Below are 17,299 nucleotides of genomic sequence, written 5' to 3' on the forward strand. Positions count from 1 at the left end.
CCGCTTCTTCCTTGAACAGAGGCCCAACCAGTCCCCATCCACCACCACCCTCCTCCGCCTGGCTGAGCTTGTTCTCACATTGAACAACTTCTCCTTTGATTCCACTCACTTCCTCCAAATTAAAGGTGTTGCTATGGGTTCCCGCATGGGTCCTAACTATGCCTGCCTTTTCGTGGGATATGTGGAACATTCTTTGTTCCAGTCCTACTCAGGTCCCCTCCCTCACCTCTTTTTCTGGTACATTGATGACTGTGTTGGTGCCGTTTCCTGCTCTCACCCTGAACTAGAAAATTTCATTCACTTTGTTTCCAATTTCCACCCCTCCCTCACATGGTCCATCTCCGACTCTTCTCTTCCCTTCCTTGACTTCTCTGTCTCCATTTCTGGTGATAGGCTATCGACAAACATCCACTACAAGTCCACTGACTCCCACAGCTACCTGGACTACACTTCCTCCCACCCCGCTTCCTGTAAGGACACTATTCCAATCTCCCAGTTTCTCCGTCTCCGCTGCATCTGTTCTAACGATGCTACCTTCCATACCTGTGTTTCTGATATGTCTTCCTTTTTCCTCAACCGAGGATTCGCCGCTACCGTGGTTGGCATGGCCCTCGACCGTGTCCGTTCCATTTTCCGCACTTCTGCTCTCACCCCTTCTCCCTCCCAGAACGACGATAGGGTTCCCCTTGTCCTCACCTTTCACCCCACCAGCCTCCGCATTCAACAGATCATCCTCCGCCATTTCTGCCACCTCCAATGTGATTCCCACCACCAAATGCATCTTCCCCTCCCCTCCCCTTTCAGCATTCTGAAGGGACCGCTCCCTCCGCAACACCCTGGTCCACTCCTCAATCACCCTCAACAGCCCCTCCCCTCCCCATGGCACCTTCCCGTGCAAGCGCAGGAGATGCAACACCTGTCCTTTTACCTCCTCCGTTCCCACTGTCCAGGGCCCCAAACACCCCTTCCAGGTGAAACAGCGATTTACGTGTACTTCTTGAAAGTTAGTATATTTGCTGCTCACGATGTGGTCTCCTCTACATTGGGGAGGCCAAATGCAGATTCGGTGACCGCTTTGCGGAACACCTCCATCAGTCCGTAATGTTGACCCCGAGATTCCGGCCGCCTGTCACTTTAATTCTCTGCTCCACTCCCACTCTGATCTCTCTGTCCTTGGCCTCTTGTACTGTTCCAATGAAGCTCAACGCAAGCTCGAGGAACAGCACCTCATCTTTTGATTAGGCACTTCACAGCCTTCTGGACTCAACACTGAGTTCAGCAATTTCAGACTATAACCCCATCATTTTTTCAGGCAGCAGCTGTTGATGATTCTGCCATCCCCATTTGCAACATTTAATCTCTCCTGCCTTGCATTCTAGCACAGACCTCCCCTCCCCTCCCCCCCACCTTTCCCTGCCTCTGCACCTGCTTAAAACCTGTTACATCTCCAACTTTTTCCAGTTCTGACGAAGGGTCACAGACCTGAAATGTTAACTCTGTTTCTCTCTCCATGGATGCTGCCTGGCCTGCTGAGTGTTTCCAGCATTTTCGGTTGTTATTTCAGATTTTAGTGATGCATTACAGGCTGAAACCCTCACGATTGCAGATGGTTCACAAATGCAACCAAAATGAAGGGAAAACTATTTCCATTTACATTATTGCTTTAAAACAGCTAAACGCCGATAGCCATTTAAAAAAATGTGCTTCTGCAAGATTGTTTTGATTGTGGGCTGAGGAGTGAATCCGTTCAAAAGAAGCTTCTGTCAGAAAAAGATGTGACTTTTAGGTCTACTTATGAGCTTGCCCTAGCTATGGAAATGACAAAAAATATACGTGGATTGTCAGCAAAAAAAATTCACCTGCCATTAGCGTAAATATAATTAAATTACTGCCCATAGAAAAAAAATGGATGCAGAGGTATCCTCCGCTGCAACTTCCATTAAGAAAGAAAAAATGTGTGGATTGAACAGAGTAGCTGTTGTCATAGTTGGGAAAATACTTCCTTAATTGGTACAAATTTAAGGATGTAAAATAGCAAACATGCTCAAAAGTTGGATATATAGTACAAATATGCAGAAATAAAAAGCCCCCATTGACAACTCAATATGTAGCTGATGGCACTTATTTTGGTACCTCGGTAGATGAAGATTTCCAGGAGTCGGCAGCATAGTCAGTGGTAGTGTGGTGATAGGGTATTAACATAGAATTACAGTGGGAAGGACCATGGTGGACTTCAATTTTGCCAGAATCTTTTTATCGACATTGCTTATCACATAAATAGCTTGAAGTGGAACCGGGAAGAGCAGGAGGAAACTAATCCTCTGGAAATGGGTGTGCTCCCTCAGGAGGCGCAACAGGTGCTGGCAGTTCTTCCTAAGTATTCAAATGAGGCCTGAAGTCCAACTTAGGGTCTCCAAGTTGTGATGTGAGCTTTGTTTGCAAAAACAGACCATAACCAATTTCTTCCTCAAGAACCTTTAATGTTGTGGTGTAGAATTTGGAATTCATTGGTAACAATCGAGGCTATTCTCTGCAATACATTGGGCTGGATTTTGCTCTGAGTGGCGAATGAAGCCGTTATAGGGCAGGATTTTCATTGGGCCGTGGAGGTGGGATTGGAGGCGTGTGGGAGGTTAAAATCCCGAAATCAGGGGTCCCGACCCCATCCCGCACCCAAACCCGCCTCCATGCCAGTTTCAAAGGAGGAGGGTACCCGTCCCGCACTGGGACCCGCCTACCCGAGGCGGGAAGGGATTAGTGCCAATTAACTGCCTGTTAACAGGTAGTTAACAGGCAGTTTTTAGCCTAATCTCTATTTTTAAGGTTGAAGTGTGGGATTCCCGACGGCGCCAAACCACGGCAAGTTAGAGGAGGTGGGCCGTCGGGTTGAAGGACTTGGAGGGTTCGAGATGTCGGTGTTCAGGTGAGTGATGTGTGCATGAGTGCAAAGGTAAGTGTGTTTAGTGTGTCTAAAGTGATTAAAGAAGTTTAAATGACCTTTTCTTACCTTTTCAGCCTTCCTTCCTTTAGGTCTCAGGAGTCTCTCATCTCACTGGCACAGAAAGCAGAATGGCTGCGAACTGTCAAAAGTGACAGCCTTCAGCTTTCTGTGCAGGAGAGATTTCTAACTAAGTCTGTGGAGAAGGACTCAGGTTAGAAGTAAGACTGTCAGTGTTTGACAGCTTTCAAACACTGATATTTCATCTGTCAAAAGGTCTTGACAGATGAAATTTCAGTCTGTGATGTCACCTGTTGCCGGGTAGCCCTTAATTGGCCTGCTGAGCCCTCTGGGCGGGCTGAACAAGATCAATCAAGTTAAAATCGCGTGGATTGGCCGCATCTCGATTGAGGTGGGATTACAACCCCCGCCTCCAACCCGACTCCTGAATGAAAATCCTGCCCATAGACTTTCTATGGGCTTTTTGCACAGCGCCCTCTACAGAGCATCTGGAACCTGTGTGAAAAGAGCAAGCAACTGTGTATCTCCTTAAACCATTCAGATTGAAGAATCGTTAATGAGCAGCACAGAGTCTGAACCAGGAAGTGTCAATGTCAAATCAGTTACAGAAAGTGAGATAAAGAGAGGGAAAGAAAGATTGGATTAAGAGAGAGATAAAAGAGTCAGAAAGCAAAGGCAAAAAAACATTTTTTAATTTTTACATTTTTTAAAATCTCCAACAGTAATTAACATCTGAAGAAATGAGACCCCATACTTGTAAAAGTTAATTTCCAAGTGCCAGAGAGGGTGTTTGGTAATAATTAAGACTTGCCACACTGTTAAAAGGGTACTTACACTGGAACAGACAAGCCCTAATTTTTTCTGGCACGTTTAGTACATATCTATGAGGTAAGTACAGCAAATTCACGGAGTTCAATACATTTGAATGGTTATTCAGACTTTTTCGCGAAGCTTATGGACCAGCAGGACATCTCAGACAGCAACTTCCGGATTTCCATGTTTAACTGCACATATGTGGTCACCAGAATTTGCATGTAAATAAGGGTTTACAACAAAATCTGACCCATTATACCTGTTGCAATGAAATTGGTCAAATCACAAATTTTTTAAAAATACAGCCATACAGCTGGAAATTCAATGATATTATTTTACCGACAGCTCTTAATCTTCAATAGTCCATCAGTCTCCGTGCCATTGCCTTGTTTAAATGCAGTGCACCAAATGAAAAATATCTACAGTAACATGCCTGAAAAGTAAAGAGTAGCAGCACAATAAAAGGCTTCTATGTCAAACTGAGTAAAGTCATCAGAGTCTAAAGACTGTGTCACAGACTGTAACATGCATTCCCAGACAACATTCCTGTTTTGCCATTAAGCGCACACATTTTTGCTATATGGGTTCCATCTTCCACTAACCCAACCCAATTTCATCATATTGATTACTATCTTGCATTCCTTCAGTCGAGTTTTGTTACAAGATAGGGTGGTAATGCAACTTTGCACTATCCCAATTATATGAGACAGCAGCATGTAATAGGCAAAGGAGTCAAGTTATTTGCTACAGTCCATTTCAGGAATTTCATTGGACCGGATTTTGTTCTCAGCAGCAAAAGAATAACACCAGTCGCTCATTATGCTTGCCCATAGACTTTCTATGGGATTTTGCCTGGAATTTACTGTAAATTAGAGAGCTAATAAGTGCAGCACCCTCTACAGAGCATCTGGGACCTGTTTGATTGAATCAGAGTGGTTACAGCACGGAAGAAGGCCATTCGGCCTGTCAAGCCTGTGCCAGCTCTCTGCAAGAGCACTTCAGCTAGTCCCACTCCCCCGCCCTTTCTTCGTAGCAAGGAACTGTGTATCTCCTTAACCAATCAGATTGAAGAATCGTTAATGAGCAGTGCAAAGTCTGAACCAGTTGGAATATTGAATTCAACGTCAAATCAGTTGCAGAAAGTAAAATAAGGAAAAGATTGGATTAAGGAGAGAGATAAGAGTCAAAAAGAATTAAATGAATTAGATTTTAAAAAATCTCCAACAATAATTAAAATCTGAAGGAATGAGGCGCCATGCTTGTAAAAGTTAATTTTCAGTGCCAGAGAGGTTGTTTGGTAGCAATTAAGACTTATCACACTGTTAAAGGGGTACTTACACTGCAATAGACAAGCCCCAACTTTTCTGGTGAGTTCAGTTCCTATCTCAGAGGTAAGAACAGCAACCTCACACTATTCAATGCATTTAATATCCCATTATAGGCTAAAACTTTCCATCCATTAGCTATGAATGGTAGAAACTCTAGCCCTGTATATAAGCATTTGACTTTTCAATATAGAAAAGGTATTAAGGCCTTTCTTGACTTTGGATAATCTTCAAACTTTTCCAGATACCATCTGCAATGAAAAGATAAATTATATATTTTGAAAGTATAAACAGAAATTTTTCAGAACATTAAATTATCAGTTTTCAATTTTTTGTCGTTCAATAATATTTTTAGCCTCTTTATTTTTTACGTGTTTTAAATGGTAGTCTGCGTTTGTTTAAAATTGACTAAACCTTAGTTTAAACTCGAATAAAAATTGGTACTACAGAAAAAAATCGAATATGATTACAAAGCAGTAGGTAACACATAGGTCTATATCAAGTGGAGCTGCTTGAAGAGGCTTCACAAGATCAAAAAATTGCTATTCAGGCAACAAGTTTTCTTTTCAGAAATATTGGTGAATGGCCAAGCTTCATAGTGCAGGACACCACCAAAATTGAAAAGAATAGGAGGGAAGACAGGATAAATCATGAAGTAGTGGTTGGGCAACAATAAGATAATACTTTTTTGGAAAAGAGAGAAAAAAAAGAACTTCCAGTTTTGAGGTGCTGAGAAAGTGTTGGTGAAGAGTAGGAGATAGTGCGACGAATTAAACAACAGACAGGATACTGAATTTAACTTGAACCTTACCGGTGATGTTGTGCAGCCCGAGAAGCAAGAACCATAAATCCAAATACAGCGAATGCTACACTCGGCAGTGCCCAGCAAGCGATGGCAAACCCAATCCATTCCACTATTTCTCCAAGAAAGTTGGCACAAGACACATATTCAAACATTCCTCCTTCAAAATATCAAAGAAATTAATATTTACAATATATATAACGTACCATTAAATCTTAAAGGCCTAATAGAATTTTTTTTAAATCACTCACCCTGTGGGATCTTATATCCTGTTTCACCAGGTTTTCGTAGTTTTCTGAGGATATGGTCAGAATGCAGGTTTACTGACAAGCCAAAAAACCAGAGTGCGAAGCCTAAGGACAAGAGCTTACATTTAATAATTACTTATCAAATTCCTCTCAACTGTTCACAGTCCATTTTGTTTGAGAAAGAAATAAAGAAGTAAAAATAGGTTGTACAAGTATTTGTATAATTGAGCAAAGTTTAAACGCTATTGTCACTTCATCGGGTCTAGCACAGGTACCAAGGCCGCAAAATTCCCCTGCTTAGTGCCAGCAGTTAAGGCCGGTTTTGGCAAAAAATTGGCGGCCGCTTCATTTCCGCCCTGCCATTTTGGGAAGGTCAGAAGGGTGGTCGTTGCCTTCATGCGGCGGAAGAATTCAAATAAGGCAGATCGTGATGTCAATCAACGTGCAGTGCTGATTTGACACGCGACCTGCCATTTTGGACGTCACTGTTCCAATCAACGCCCTCTCCTAAACATGGACAGCTGAACGCATGAGGGACCCCTCACCAGCGCTATTTAAAGGGATACAACCAACTTACAGGCAAGTTGATTTTTTACTCTTGTACTAGCTCTTGCAGAGTTTATATTGATACTGGCTTACTGGAACACATTTATAAAGTTGGTAAAGTGTGAAGGGAGTGCTGCTGGATGTTGGGAAGACATTGGCTGCTATTGGAAGGCCTCTGAGTACACCACTTTCTCCCAGTCTTGGGGGCTCTACTTGAAGTCCCCCTTGCACTGCAGCATGACAGGGAGATGGAGCGGAGGCAGCAAAGACAAGCTGCTCGCAGAGCAAGGAGGAGGAAGAGGGCTCTCAGCAGCTGGCCTTACCCACCTAGGGTCTTCAGGGAGCAATTCTCCTACCTGCACTTAAGCCAGGAGCAGTATATTCAGAGGCTCCGCTTCACCAAGGAGGTAGTCACAGAACTCTGCCACCTCTTGCAACCAGACCTGCAGTTTCAGAGCAAGGTGACGACAGCGCTGCCAGTGGCCCTCAAGATGACCGTGGCCCTGAATTTTTTCGACACCGGATCCTTCCAGGCTGGAGCAGGAGACGTAGCTAACATCTCTCAGTTCACCATCCATCGCTGCATCCAGGAGGTCACAGAGGCTCTTTATTCCAGGAGAAGGGACTTCATTGTCTTCTCTCTGAACAGAGAGAAGCATGAGGAACACCCATAAAGCTTTGCCAGGATATCGGGCTTCATCATGGTGCAGGGCGCCATCAACTGCACACACGTGGCTTTGCGGGCACTGCAAATCAATGCTGAGATGTACTGCAACCGCAAAGGCTACCACTCTCTTAATGTGCAGTTGGTGTGCGACCACGCCCAGCCCATCATGATGGTGAATGCCAGTCTGCTGTGCTAGCAATCTTCCAGCCACCATGTTGAACCCGCTGCCTTCACCGCTCAGGAGGAGCCCTCCAGTACACATCGGAGCGGATGTCCCATTTCGTGGTGGTCTGCTGCATTGTCCACAACTTGGCCATCATGAGGGCGCAGCCCTTGCCACCATGGAGGAGGAGGAAGAGGAGGAGGAAGGGAGGAGGCAGGTGTGATGAAATATTCCATTCATCACTGCCTGTGACTGTGGTCGGTTTCAGTGTCATTTCCCTTCCCCCAGTCCTCATTGTATTGTTTATTGGAATGTGCTGTGTGTGTAGGGCTCCGCCCATACCTGGCCCCTTTTGTAAGCTAGCTCAGTCTGGCCTCAGTCTCCAGAAGGAAGATACCTCTCTCTCTTACGTGTTACTTTCTAAGTTAATAAAAGCCTTGTTTTGTTTCGCTAACATCGAGTCTCGGAATTATTGAGGCACATCAATTTTATTAACTTATTTTTCAACACTATGGATCAACTCCTGAAACCCGGACGTTTGGATTTGGATCAACATGCTCCGGACGCATCAGCACGCTTCGGACACTGGTTTGAGTGTATGGAATTCTTCCTGGACAATTCCGCAGCCGTCAAAGACGCTACGGACGCTGCGAGGATGAGACTCGGAATTCTGCGGAATTGGGTAAGCCACCGGGTTTACCCCCTCATCCAAGACGCCGATACGTACCTGGCCGCCTGCGACATCTTAAAGGTGCATTACCAGCAGCCTACGAATGAGGTGTATGCTAGGCATCTGCTCGCTACTCGCGCACAGCGACCTGGGGAATCGGTGGAGGAGTTCCTAAGCACCCTGAAAATGCTTGGCAAAGACTGCAAGTGCCGAGATGTAAAAGCCGCAGTGTACACTGACGAGCTTGTTCGCGATGCCTTTATCACAGGCCTCAGCTCCACTTACATCCGGCAAAGACTGCTGGAAAAAACGGGGTTGGACCTGAAACATGCTGCGGACACCGCGCGATCCCTGGATGTGGCCCAGAGAAACTCGGACGCCTACTCTTCAGCGCGCGCCGTCCACGCCGCCACGTGTGCACTGAGGGCGCCGCCATCTTGGAAGGCATCTTCCCCGCCCGGCAGCCCGACACCGGCGGGGCCCCGCTCTCCCCCCAGAAGCCCTACGACAGCCGCGACGCGTCAGGGACCCAACTGCTACTTCTGCGGGCAGCCAAAACACACCAGAAACCTGTGCCCGGCGAAAGGCACCACCTGCTTTAAGTGCGGTAAGAAGGGGCACTTCGGGAAGGTGTGCAGAGGGAACCCCGCCGGAAAACCAACCGCCGGAAAACCCACCACCGCCGCGTGTGCGCCGTGGGAACGGCCATCTTGGACGCCATCTTGCCCGACCTCGTGGGGTCCGCCATCTTATGAGCAGACAGCGTGGACGCCATCTTGTATCGATCAGGGCCCTACAGTGGCATCGGTCACAGTGGACCAGACCAGGCCGCACCCGCTATCCAAATCAATGGTGGACATCGAGGTAAGCGGGTGCCGGGTTAAATGTTTAATTGACAGTGGAAGCACGGAGAGTTTTATCCACCCTGAACTGGCACAGCAACTCTCCCTAAAGGTGGTCCCTGCTCAGGGTACCATCTCTATGGCTGATAAAACCCAGACATCGACCATTCTGGGTTACTGCACGGTACAATTGGTCGTTAACGGAACTGTATACAATAATTTTAAAGTATTAATCATGAAGAACCTATGTGCGAGCGTGATCTTGGGCCCGAATTTCCAGTGCAACCACCAAAGCATCACGCTCAAGTACGGTGGGTCCCAGCCGCCCCTCACAGTGTGCGGTCTGGCTACCCTGAAGGTAAAGCCGCCTTCGCTATTCGCGAACCTTACCCCTAACTGCCGGCCAATAGCGACCAAAAGCAGGAGGTACAGCTGGGAGGACAGGCGGTTTATCGCGACCGAGGTAGACAGGCTCCTGAAAGAGCGCATTATTGAACGCAGCAACAGCCCGTGGCGCGCCCAAGTGGTAGTGGTAAGGGGTAGCGAGAAGAAACGGATGGTGATCGACTATAGTCAAACGATCAACAGGTACACCCAACTAGACGCCTACCCGCTACCCCGCATATCAGGAATGGTGAACCAAATCGCCCAATACCGGGTGTTCTCCACCATCGACCTCAAGTCAGCGTACCACCAGCTCCCTATCAGACCAGAGGACCGCCCGTACACCGCCTTCGAGGCGAACGGACGCCTCTACCAATTCCTCAGAGTCCCCTTTGGGGTGACGAATGGGGTCTCGGTTTTTCAGAGGGAGATGGACCGCATGGTCGATGACCACCACTTGCAGGCAACCTTCCCCTACCTCGACAACGTCACCATCTGCGGCCACAATCAGCAGGATCACGACTCGAACCTCGAGAGGTTCCTGGAAACCGCACAAAAACTCAACCTCACCTACAACGAGGACAAGTGCGTTTTCAACACCACGCGCCTCTGCATACTAGGCAGCGTGGTGGAGAATGGGGAAATCGGACCAGACCCCGACCGATTGTGCCCCCTACGGGAGCTGCCCCTGTCCAACACTCCCAAAGCCCTGAAAAGGTGCCTGGGGTTATTTTCTTATTATTCCCAATGGGTCCCCAACTACTCCGACAAAGCCCGCCCCCTCTTGAAAGCATCCTCTTTTCCGCTCTCTGCTGAGGCCCACGCCGCCTTCAAAAGCATTAAGCAGGATATTGAGCGGGCCACGCTACAGGCAGTGGACGAGAACACTCCATTTCAAGTGGAAAGTGATGCGTCTGACTTCGCCTTGGCGGCCACCCTCAACCAGGCGGGGCGGCCCGTAGCTTTCTTCTCGAGGGCCCTCCAATGGCCCGAGATCAGACACTCCTCCGTGGAAAAGGAGGCCCAAGCCATCGTGGAGGCAGTGCGCCACTGGCGCCACTACCTAGCCGGCAAACGCTTCACCCTACTTACCGACCAGCGGTCGGTAGCGTTTATGTTCAATAATAAACAGAGGGGGAAGATCAAAAATGATAAGATTCTTAGGTGGCGGATCGAGCTCTCCACCTTCGAGTATGACATCATTTACCGGCCAGGGGCCCTTAACGAATCCCCAGATGCCCTCTCACGAGGGATGTGTGCCAGCACCACCGGGGATCAGCTACAGACCCTCCACAACGACCTCTGCCACCCAGGGGTCACGCGGCTGTTCCACTTCATAAAGTCCCGTAACTTACCCTACTCGATTGAGGAAGTTCGGTCTCTGACCAGGAACTGCCGCACTTGCGCTGAGTGCAAGCCTCGGTTCTACCACCCTGATAGAGACCACTTAATCAAAGCTACACGGCCCTTTGAGCGGCTCAGCTTAGATTTCAAGGGCCCCCTCCCATCCGTCGACCGCAATGTTTACTTCCTGAACATTGTGGACGAATACTCCCAGTTCCCATTCGCCTTCCCCTGCCCAGACATGACCAGCGCCACAGTCATTAAATGCCTCAACAGCCTGTTCTGCCTGTTCGGTATGCCGAGCTACATCCATACGGATAGGGGGGCGTCCTTCATGAGTGAAGAGCTACGCCAGTACATGCTGTCCAAGGGGATCGCCACGAGCCGTACCACCAGCTACAACCCCCGGGGTAACGGCCAAGTGGAGCGAGAGAACGGGACAGTATGGAAAGCAGTCACTCTAGCTCTAAAGGACCAAGGGCCTCCCTATCTCCCGCTGGCAGAAAGTCCTCTCGGATGTGCTCCATTCGATGCGGTCGCTATTGTGTACGGCCACTAATGCCACGCCTCATGAACGAATGTTTGTCTTTCCCCGGAAATCCACCTCAGGCGTATCCATGCCGTCATGGCTCTCCACCCCAGGTCCGGTACTCGTGCGAAGGCATGTGAGGGGCCACAAGACGGACCCTCTCGTGGAGCCAGTACACCTACTCTACGCCAACCCCCAATACGCATATGTCCGGCACGCTGACGGAAGGGAGGACACCGTGTCCATAAAAGACGTCGCCCCAGCCGGCATCGACAACAACCACGGCAATAGCAGCAACAACGATCACAGCAACTCTTACCCACCCACTACTCTTTCATCACCCCTGGAAGAACATCGACCAACGGCACCCCCACCAACTACCCCTTCAACAACCCTGGCGGCACCCCCGGCAGAGACCCAGGAGACTACCGGGGACACCCAGCCGACACCCGCGGCACCACAACAGCCACGTCGGTCGCAGAGGACTATCAAACCCCTGAACAGACTAAATCTATAGAAGGGGTGAATGTGATGAAATATTCCATTCATCACTGCCTGTGACTGTGGTCGGTTTCAGTGTCATTTCCCTTCCCCCAGTCCTCATTGTATTGTTTATTGGAATGTGCTGTGTGTGTAGGGCTCCGCCCATACCTGGCCCCTTTTGTAAGCTAGCTCAGTCTGGCCTCAGTCTCCAGAAGGAAGATACCTCTCTCTCTTACGTGTTACTTTCTAAGTTAATAAAAGCCTTGTTTTGTTTCGCTAACATCGAGTCTCGTAATTATTGAGGCACATCAGCAGGCAGCAAATCCCCGTTCTGGACGGGCTGTCTTTGAGTGCATCATCACATTCTGATTCCAATGAACGAAACCCCAGATCCCCGTTACTCAACGGTTCCCCACCTTACCATCCCTCTTTCATGGAGCATCAGTGTCCTCTTGAACACAAAGCTGAAATGAAAGCCACCACAAAACAAACATTCCAAACATAATTTATCAATGATTATTTTGAATCTTAACAAAGTCAATTAATCACCTTTGTGCATTCCCACATTGCCTGTCTTTTGTGTTCCTTTGCGAATTCTAGTGTTCCTACGCAATGCCACCCCTGTGGCTGCAGCATGGCTGGTGGAAGGCTGCTGACTTTCAGGGGGGGCGAGACTTCAGATGGCCCTGCAGGATGAACTCGAGCAGCTCTGGGCCTAGAAGGCCCGGCTGTAGACTGCACCACCTTGGCATGGGTGGCAACAGTCTGGGCTGGCCGGCTGACAGGCAACTGCAATGGCACTGGTGGAATGGCTGGGGTGGGAGTACGAATGCTGTCATCCTGAGAGGACAGCAAGTTCTTGTTCCACAGAGCCACTGCCAGCTCTCCAGGGCGGTGCCTCAGCATCCCTAGCCTTCTGTTGGAGGGCAGATTGCTGGACTGCTGCGAGACCCTGCAAGCCCCTTCCCACATTCGTAAACCCAGCTGCGATGGCAGCAGTCTGAACTAGCTTGGCAGCAAGCTGAGCCTGCATGAGAGCAGTCTAAGCTTCAACTACAGCCTGTGCTGCAATGGAAGCTGCGACATCGCCCATCACACCCAGCAACATGGTTGGGTCCACAAGTGGTCTAATGGAGTTGCCCATCACTTGCATCCTAGAAATTATGGGCTCCGAGCACCGCACAAAGCTTGGTGCAATATTGGAGCCGGACTCCTCCATGCTCCTTGACAGTGACAAGAGGCTCTCTGTCAGGCCTGCCATTGTACCAAGCAGTTCTGTGTGTATGCCAATCACCCTTCTTCTGAAGGCCACCCCATTGAAGTCCTCATCTGAGTCCTGTGAAGCAGAACTCATGTGTGAACTCACCCTCCGTGCAGCTGGCACCTACACTACCCTTTCTCTCTGGCCTGGCTGCAGCCCACTCGTGCCCAGTGACTCACCCTATACAGATCCTGCCTCTATACTATCCTCTAAAGTTTGTGCAGTGCCATTTTCTGAGCTGGTGCCTCTTCTTTTTCGCTCTCCTCGTCTAGTTGTTTGTGGACTGGCTGGGCTGCTGGCAGTTCTTTGGTATCTGAAAGGAGAAAGGCACAAGGGTTGGGTTGTGGTGAGGGGAGGGGGTAAAGCAAGATCTGCATGATTACACCTTCAGCAGCTTGTAAGTGAGAAGAGATTGTGCAATGAGGGGAAGTGGGATGTGAGAAGGAGGATTGGGTATGAGCATACTGTCATCATCAATGCTTTTAACCTCACCACTTGCCACGGCCTCAGTGACGGCCCCTCCAATTATCTGCAGCAGTCTCCTCCAGCGCAGTAAGGTTGTGCAGCTGTGCTTGTCCCCCTGCCTGTCTGTTGCTGCTCACGCTGGTTGTGAGCCACCTTGGCCTGCAAGAGGAATGGAAGTGTCAGTAAGTGTGGTGCAATGTGTTTGGGTGATGTGCCTGTCATGGTTGAATAGCTGGCATTGTGTGCGCAAGGTGTGAAATGTGGGTGTGAGTCTTGCAGCAGTAAAGTACATCTTCAGCATGCCGATGGCTTGTACAATCACACATCTGGTGGTCATACGGCATTCATTGTAGTGCTGTTGGGTTTCATTGGTTGGGTTTCTGATGGATGTCATCAGCCAAGTTTGAAGTGGGTATCTCTTATATCCTAGCAGCCACCCCTTAAGTCTGCAGGTCCGAAGACATCTGGAATCTTGGACTGCCAAAGGATGATAGCAGCATGTCAGTGTTGGAAATCCTGGAGAGACGTATGTTGGACATCTTGGGTTGTTAAGGGTTAACAGTTGAACTTCTTTGCATCTTGGAAGAACCGGCTTTCCAATATAAAAAGAATGACTTTAAAGGTGTCATGAGGAGAAAACATGGCTTGCCTTCTGATATGTAAAGTGCTTGTGCAAAGAAATATGTGTTAGTAATAATGTCAGCCATGAGTGGTTAAGGTTTAACTTTAGGGTAATAAAACATGGGTAGAGGATCCATTAGCTGTAGTGTAAAAAGGTAACAGTTGGTAAAGCGTGTTCAAAGGGTTTAAGGACAGTTAGGTCAGGAAGTCTTGTTTAAGGTAAGCAACTACAATTGTTTACATGATTAGTCTGTTTTCAAAGGATTTAGGAACAGATACGTCATGCAGTCTTATCTATGACATTTTCCTTTGATGTAGCCAATATTATATGGTGTAATAAAGGAGCATGGATTTCAATAGAAATTCAGAGGGATCGAAAAGCCACTCTCTATACAGTTATGCTGATCACCTTTACTATGTATCAATAAGGTCTGTTCTGTACACTTCACTGCGAAGTGTCTTGTGCTTACTCAAAACATGTTGCGAACCAAAGGAGGAGGAAGGTTGACTGCTAACAGGCAGCTGCCCGGGAATCTGGTGCACACCTGCAGAAATATTTTTTTGTGGTTGCACACCAACTGCACATTGATGCAGTGGAAGCCCTTGTGGTTGACGAATACTCCTAGTTCTGGGGGTGCCCAGATTGTCACGTATGTACAGTTGATGACGCCCTGCACCAGTGGGAAGCCAGCCAGAGCCGCAAATCCAAATGCCCGCTCATTTTGACTGGCGTTATCGCAGGTGAAGTTGATATAATTGTCAATTTTAATTGGTTGAGGAGACATTCTGTTGCTTGGCCTGTTCACACAGGTCCCATATCCCCTGTAGAGGGTGCAAACATCCCCTGCAAACATCCCCTGCAAACAAGCCATCAGTCACCTGTCTTATGTATTTGTGCGCCGCCGATTGGGAGATCCTGGCTACGTCTCCAGCAGATCCTTGGAAGGATCGAGAGGCAAAAATGTTGAGAGCGGTTTTGACTTTGACAGTCACTGGTAAGATGTGGCCACCAGGTCCAGCAGGCAGCTGGTCTACTTCTAGGAAGCGGCAGATGTCTGCCGCCATCTGATGCGAGAATCTGAGTTTCCTGAGATGCTGCTGCTCATACATGTCAAGGAAACTCAGCCACTGCCTGTACACCCCTTTGCTGCTCCCCTCTGCTGTCCAGCTACAGGTCTCTGAACAGCAGGCTGGTAATGGTGGTGGTCATATTGCTCCTTGACCGAGGTCCAATCTAAGGCAACCAAAGTGCCACTCATACTGACGTAATTGAGAAAACCTCCAAAGTGTAGAAAGTGAGCTCTCAGCAAAAGTACTATGAACAAACGTTTTCCCAAGAGCAGGTAAGAAAGGAGCTGTGAGTAGAGTATTTATTGCACTATTTCCTTGAGTTTGATTCAGCCCCTCAATTGCTGCTGTGTACCCGCCTTACTTTCACTGGCAACTTTCAAGAAGTCCAGGAAACGTGTGGATGCACGTTAAATTTGAAAGTGAGTTGAAATATCGCTTTAATTGAGCAATTAACATATGTTAATAGGCAACTCGCCTCTCCTGTGGGGGTTGCACATAAGCAGCCTAATGTGCTCGAGTTAAACCCGGAAGTCGGCGGGATGGAGCCAGCTTCCTGACGCGCTGACATTTTTGCCAGTTTTAAACACCCCACCTGCACCCAAACCCACTATCTTCTCCAGGTTAAAATTCCCCTGTGTGTGTCTCAGCAAGGATTCTTCGATCTGATTGGTTGAGGAGACACTCTGTTGCTTTCCCTGTTCACACAGGTCCCAGATGCCCTGTAGAGGGCACTGCGCTGTTTCAGATTTCTAATTACTGCAAGTTCCAGTGCAAAAGCACACAGAAAGTCTGTGGGCAAGTGGTTCCCTGCTGACCGCAAAATCTGGGCCAATATAGCCACCAGGCAATTGCATTGTTTGGAGCCTCTTAGACATTTCCCAATCAAAACAAGTAAACAAACTGGTCAGTAAACTTACAAAAAAGGAAAAATAATTCATTTTACACAATTCGGTGTGGATTTTGAAAATTAAGAGACAACTTGAGAGATCAATACAAAGGATGTGATTGTTACATAAATCACAGAAACACAGCAATTATTCAGCGAAGACTGGTTTAAAAACAGCTCCTAAACAGTCTGTAAGCAAACTGTATGCACAGCAGGGTGAGACAAATTATCGGCGTGAATATTCACATTCAGAACCGCCCCACCAGTCTACTCTCAATCATCAGTAAAGTGATGGAAGGTGTCATCGACAGTGCTATCAAACAGCACTTACTCACCAATAACTTGCTCACTGATGCTCAGTTTGGGTTCTGCCAAGACCACTCAGATCCCAACCTCATTACAATCTTGGTCCAAACATGGACAAAGGCGCTGAATTCCAGAGGTGAGGTGAGAGTGACTGCCCTTGGCATCAAGGCATCATTTGACCGAGTGTGGCATCAAGGAGCCCTAGTAAAACTGAAGTCAATGGGAATTGGGGGGTGGGAAACGCTCCACTGGCTGGAGTCCTACCTAGCACAAAGGAAGATGGTTGTGGTGGTTGAAGGTCATTCATCACAGCCCCAAGACATCACTGCAGGAGTTCCTCAGGGGAGCGTCCTTGGCTCAACCATCTTCAGCTGCTTCATCAATGACTTTCCCTCCAACATAAGGTCAGAAATGGGGGTGTTCGCTGACGACTGTACAGTGTTCAGCGCTATTCACAACTCCTCAGATAATGAAGCTGTCCATGCCCGCATGCAACAAGACCTGGACGACGATCAACCTTGGGCTGATAAGTGGCAAGTAACATTCGCGCCACAAAAGTGCCAGGCAATGACTATCTCAAACAAGCGAGAGTCTAACCACCTCCCCTTGACATTCAAAGGCATTATCATCGCCGAATCCCCCACTATCAACATCCTGGGGGTCACCATTGACCAGAAACTTAACTGGACCAACCATATAAATACTGTGGCAACAAGAGCAGGTCAGAGGCTAGGTATTCTGTGGCGAGTGTCTCACCTCCTGACTCCCCAAAGCCTTTCCACCATCTACAAGGCACAAGTAAGGAGTGTGATGGAATACTCTCCACTTGCCTGGATGAGTGCAGCTCCAGCAACACTCAAGAAACTCGACACCATCCAGGACAAAGCAGCTCGCTTGATTGGCACCCCATCCAC

General features: G+C 48.2%; 1 protein-coding gene across 1 annotated transcript in view; it reads right to left on the reverse strand.

The window, feature by feature from the left end:
* Positions 1-3,629: 3,629 nt before the first annotated feature.
* srd5a1 (steroid-5-alpha-reductase, alpha polypeptide 1 (3-oxo-5 alpha-steroid delta 4-dehydrogenase alpha 1)) overlaps positions 3,630-17,299 on the reverse strand; it is a 44,502-nt gene continuing 30,832 nt past the window's right edge. Inside the window, exons 3-5 of the mRNA XM_085988711.1 lie at positions 6,151-6,252; positions 5,909-6,059; positions 3,630-5,348 (exon numbers count right to left, since the gene is read on the reverse strand). Coding sequence (XP_085844837.1) covers positions 5,282-5,348; positions 5,909-6,059; positions 6,151-6,252 — 320 coding nt within the window. The 3' untranslated portion in view covers positions 3,630-5,281. The remainder of the gene's footprint in view (positions 5,349-5,908; positions 6,060-6,150; positions 6,253-17,299) is intronic.

The sequence above is a fragment of the Somniosus microcephalus genome, chromosome 5, assembly GCF_052327205.1.
Source record: "Somniosus microcephalus isolate GS21.2 chromosome 5, FLI_Smic_1.0, whole genome shotgun sequence".
NCBI classification, from domain to species: domain Eukaryota; kingdom Metazoa; phylum Chordata; class Chondrichthyes; order Squaliformes; family Somniosidae; genus Somniosus; species Somniosus microcephalus.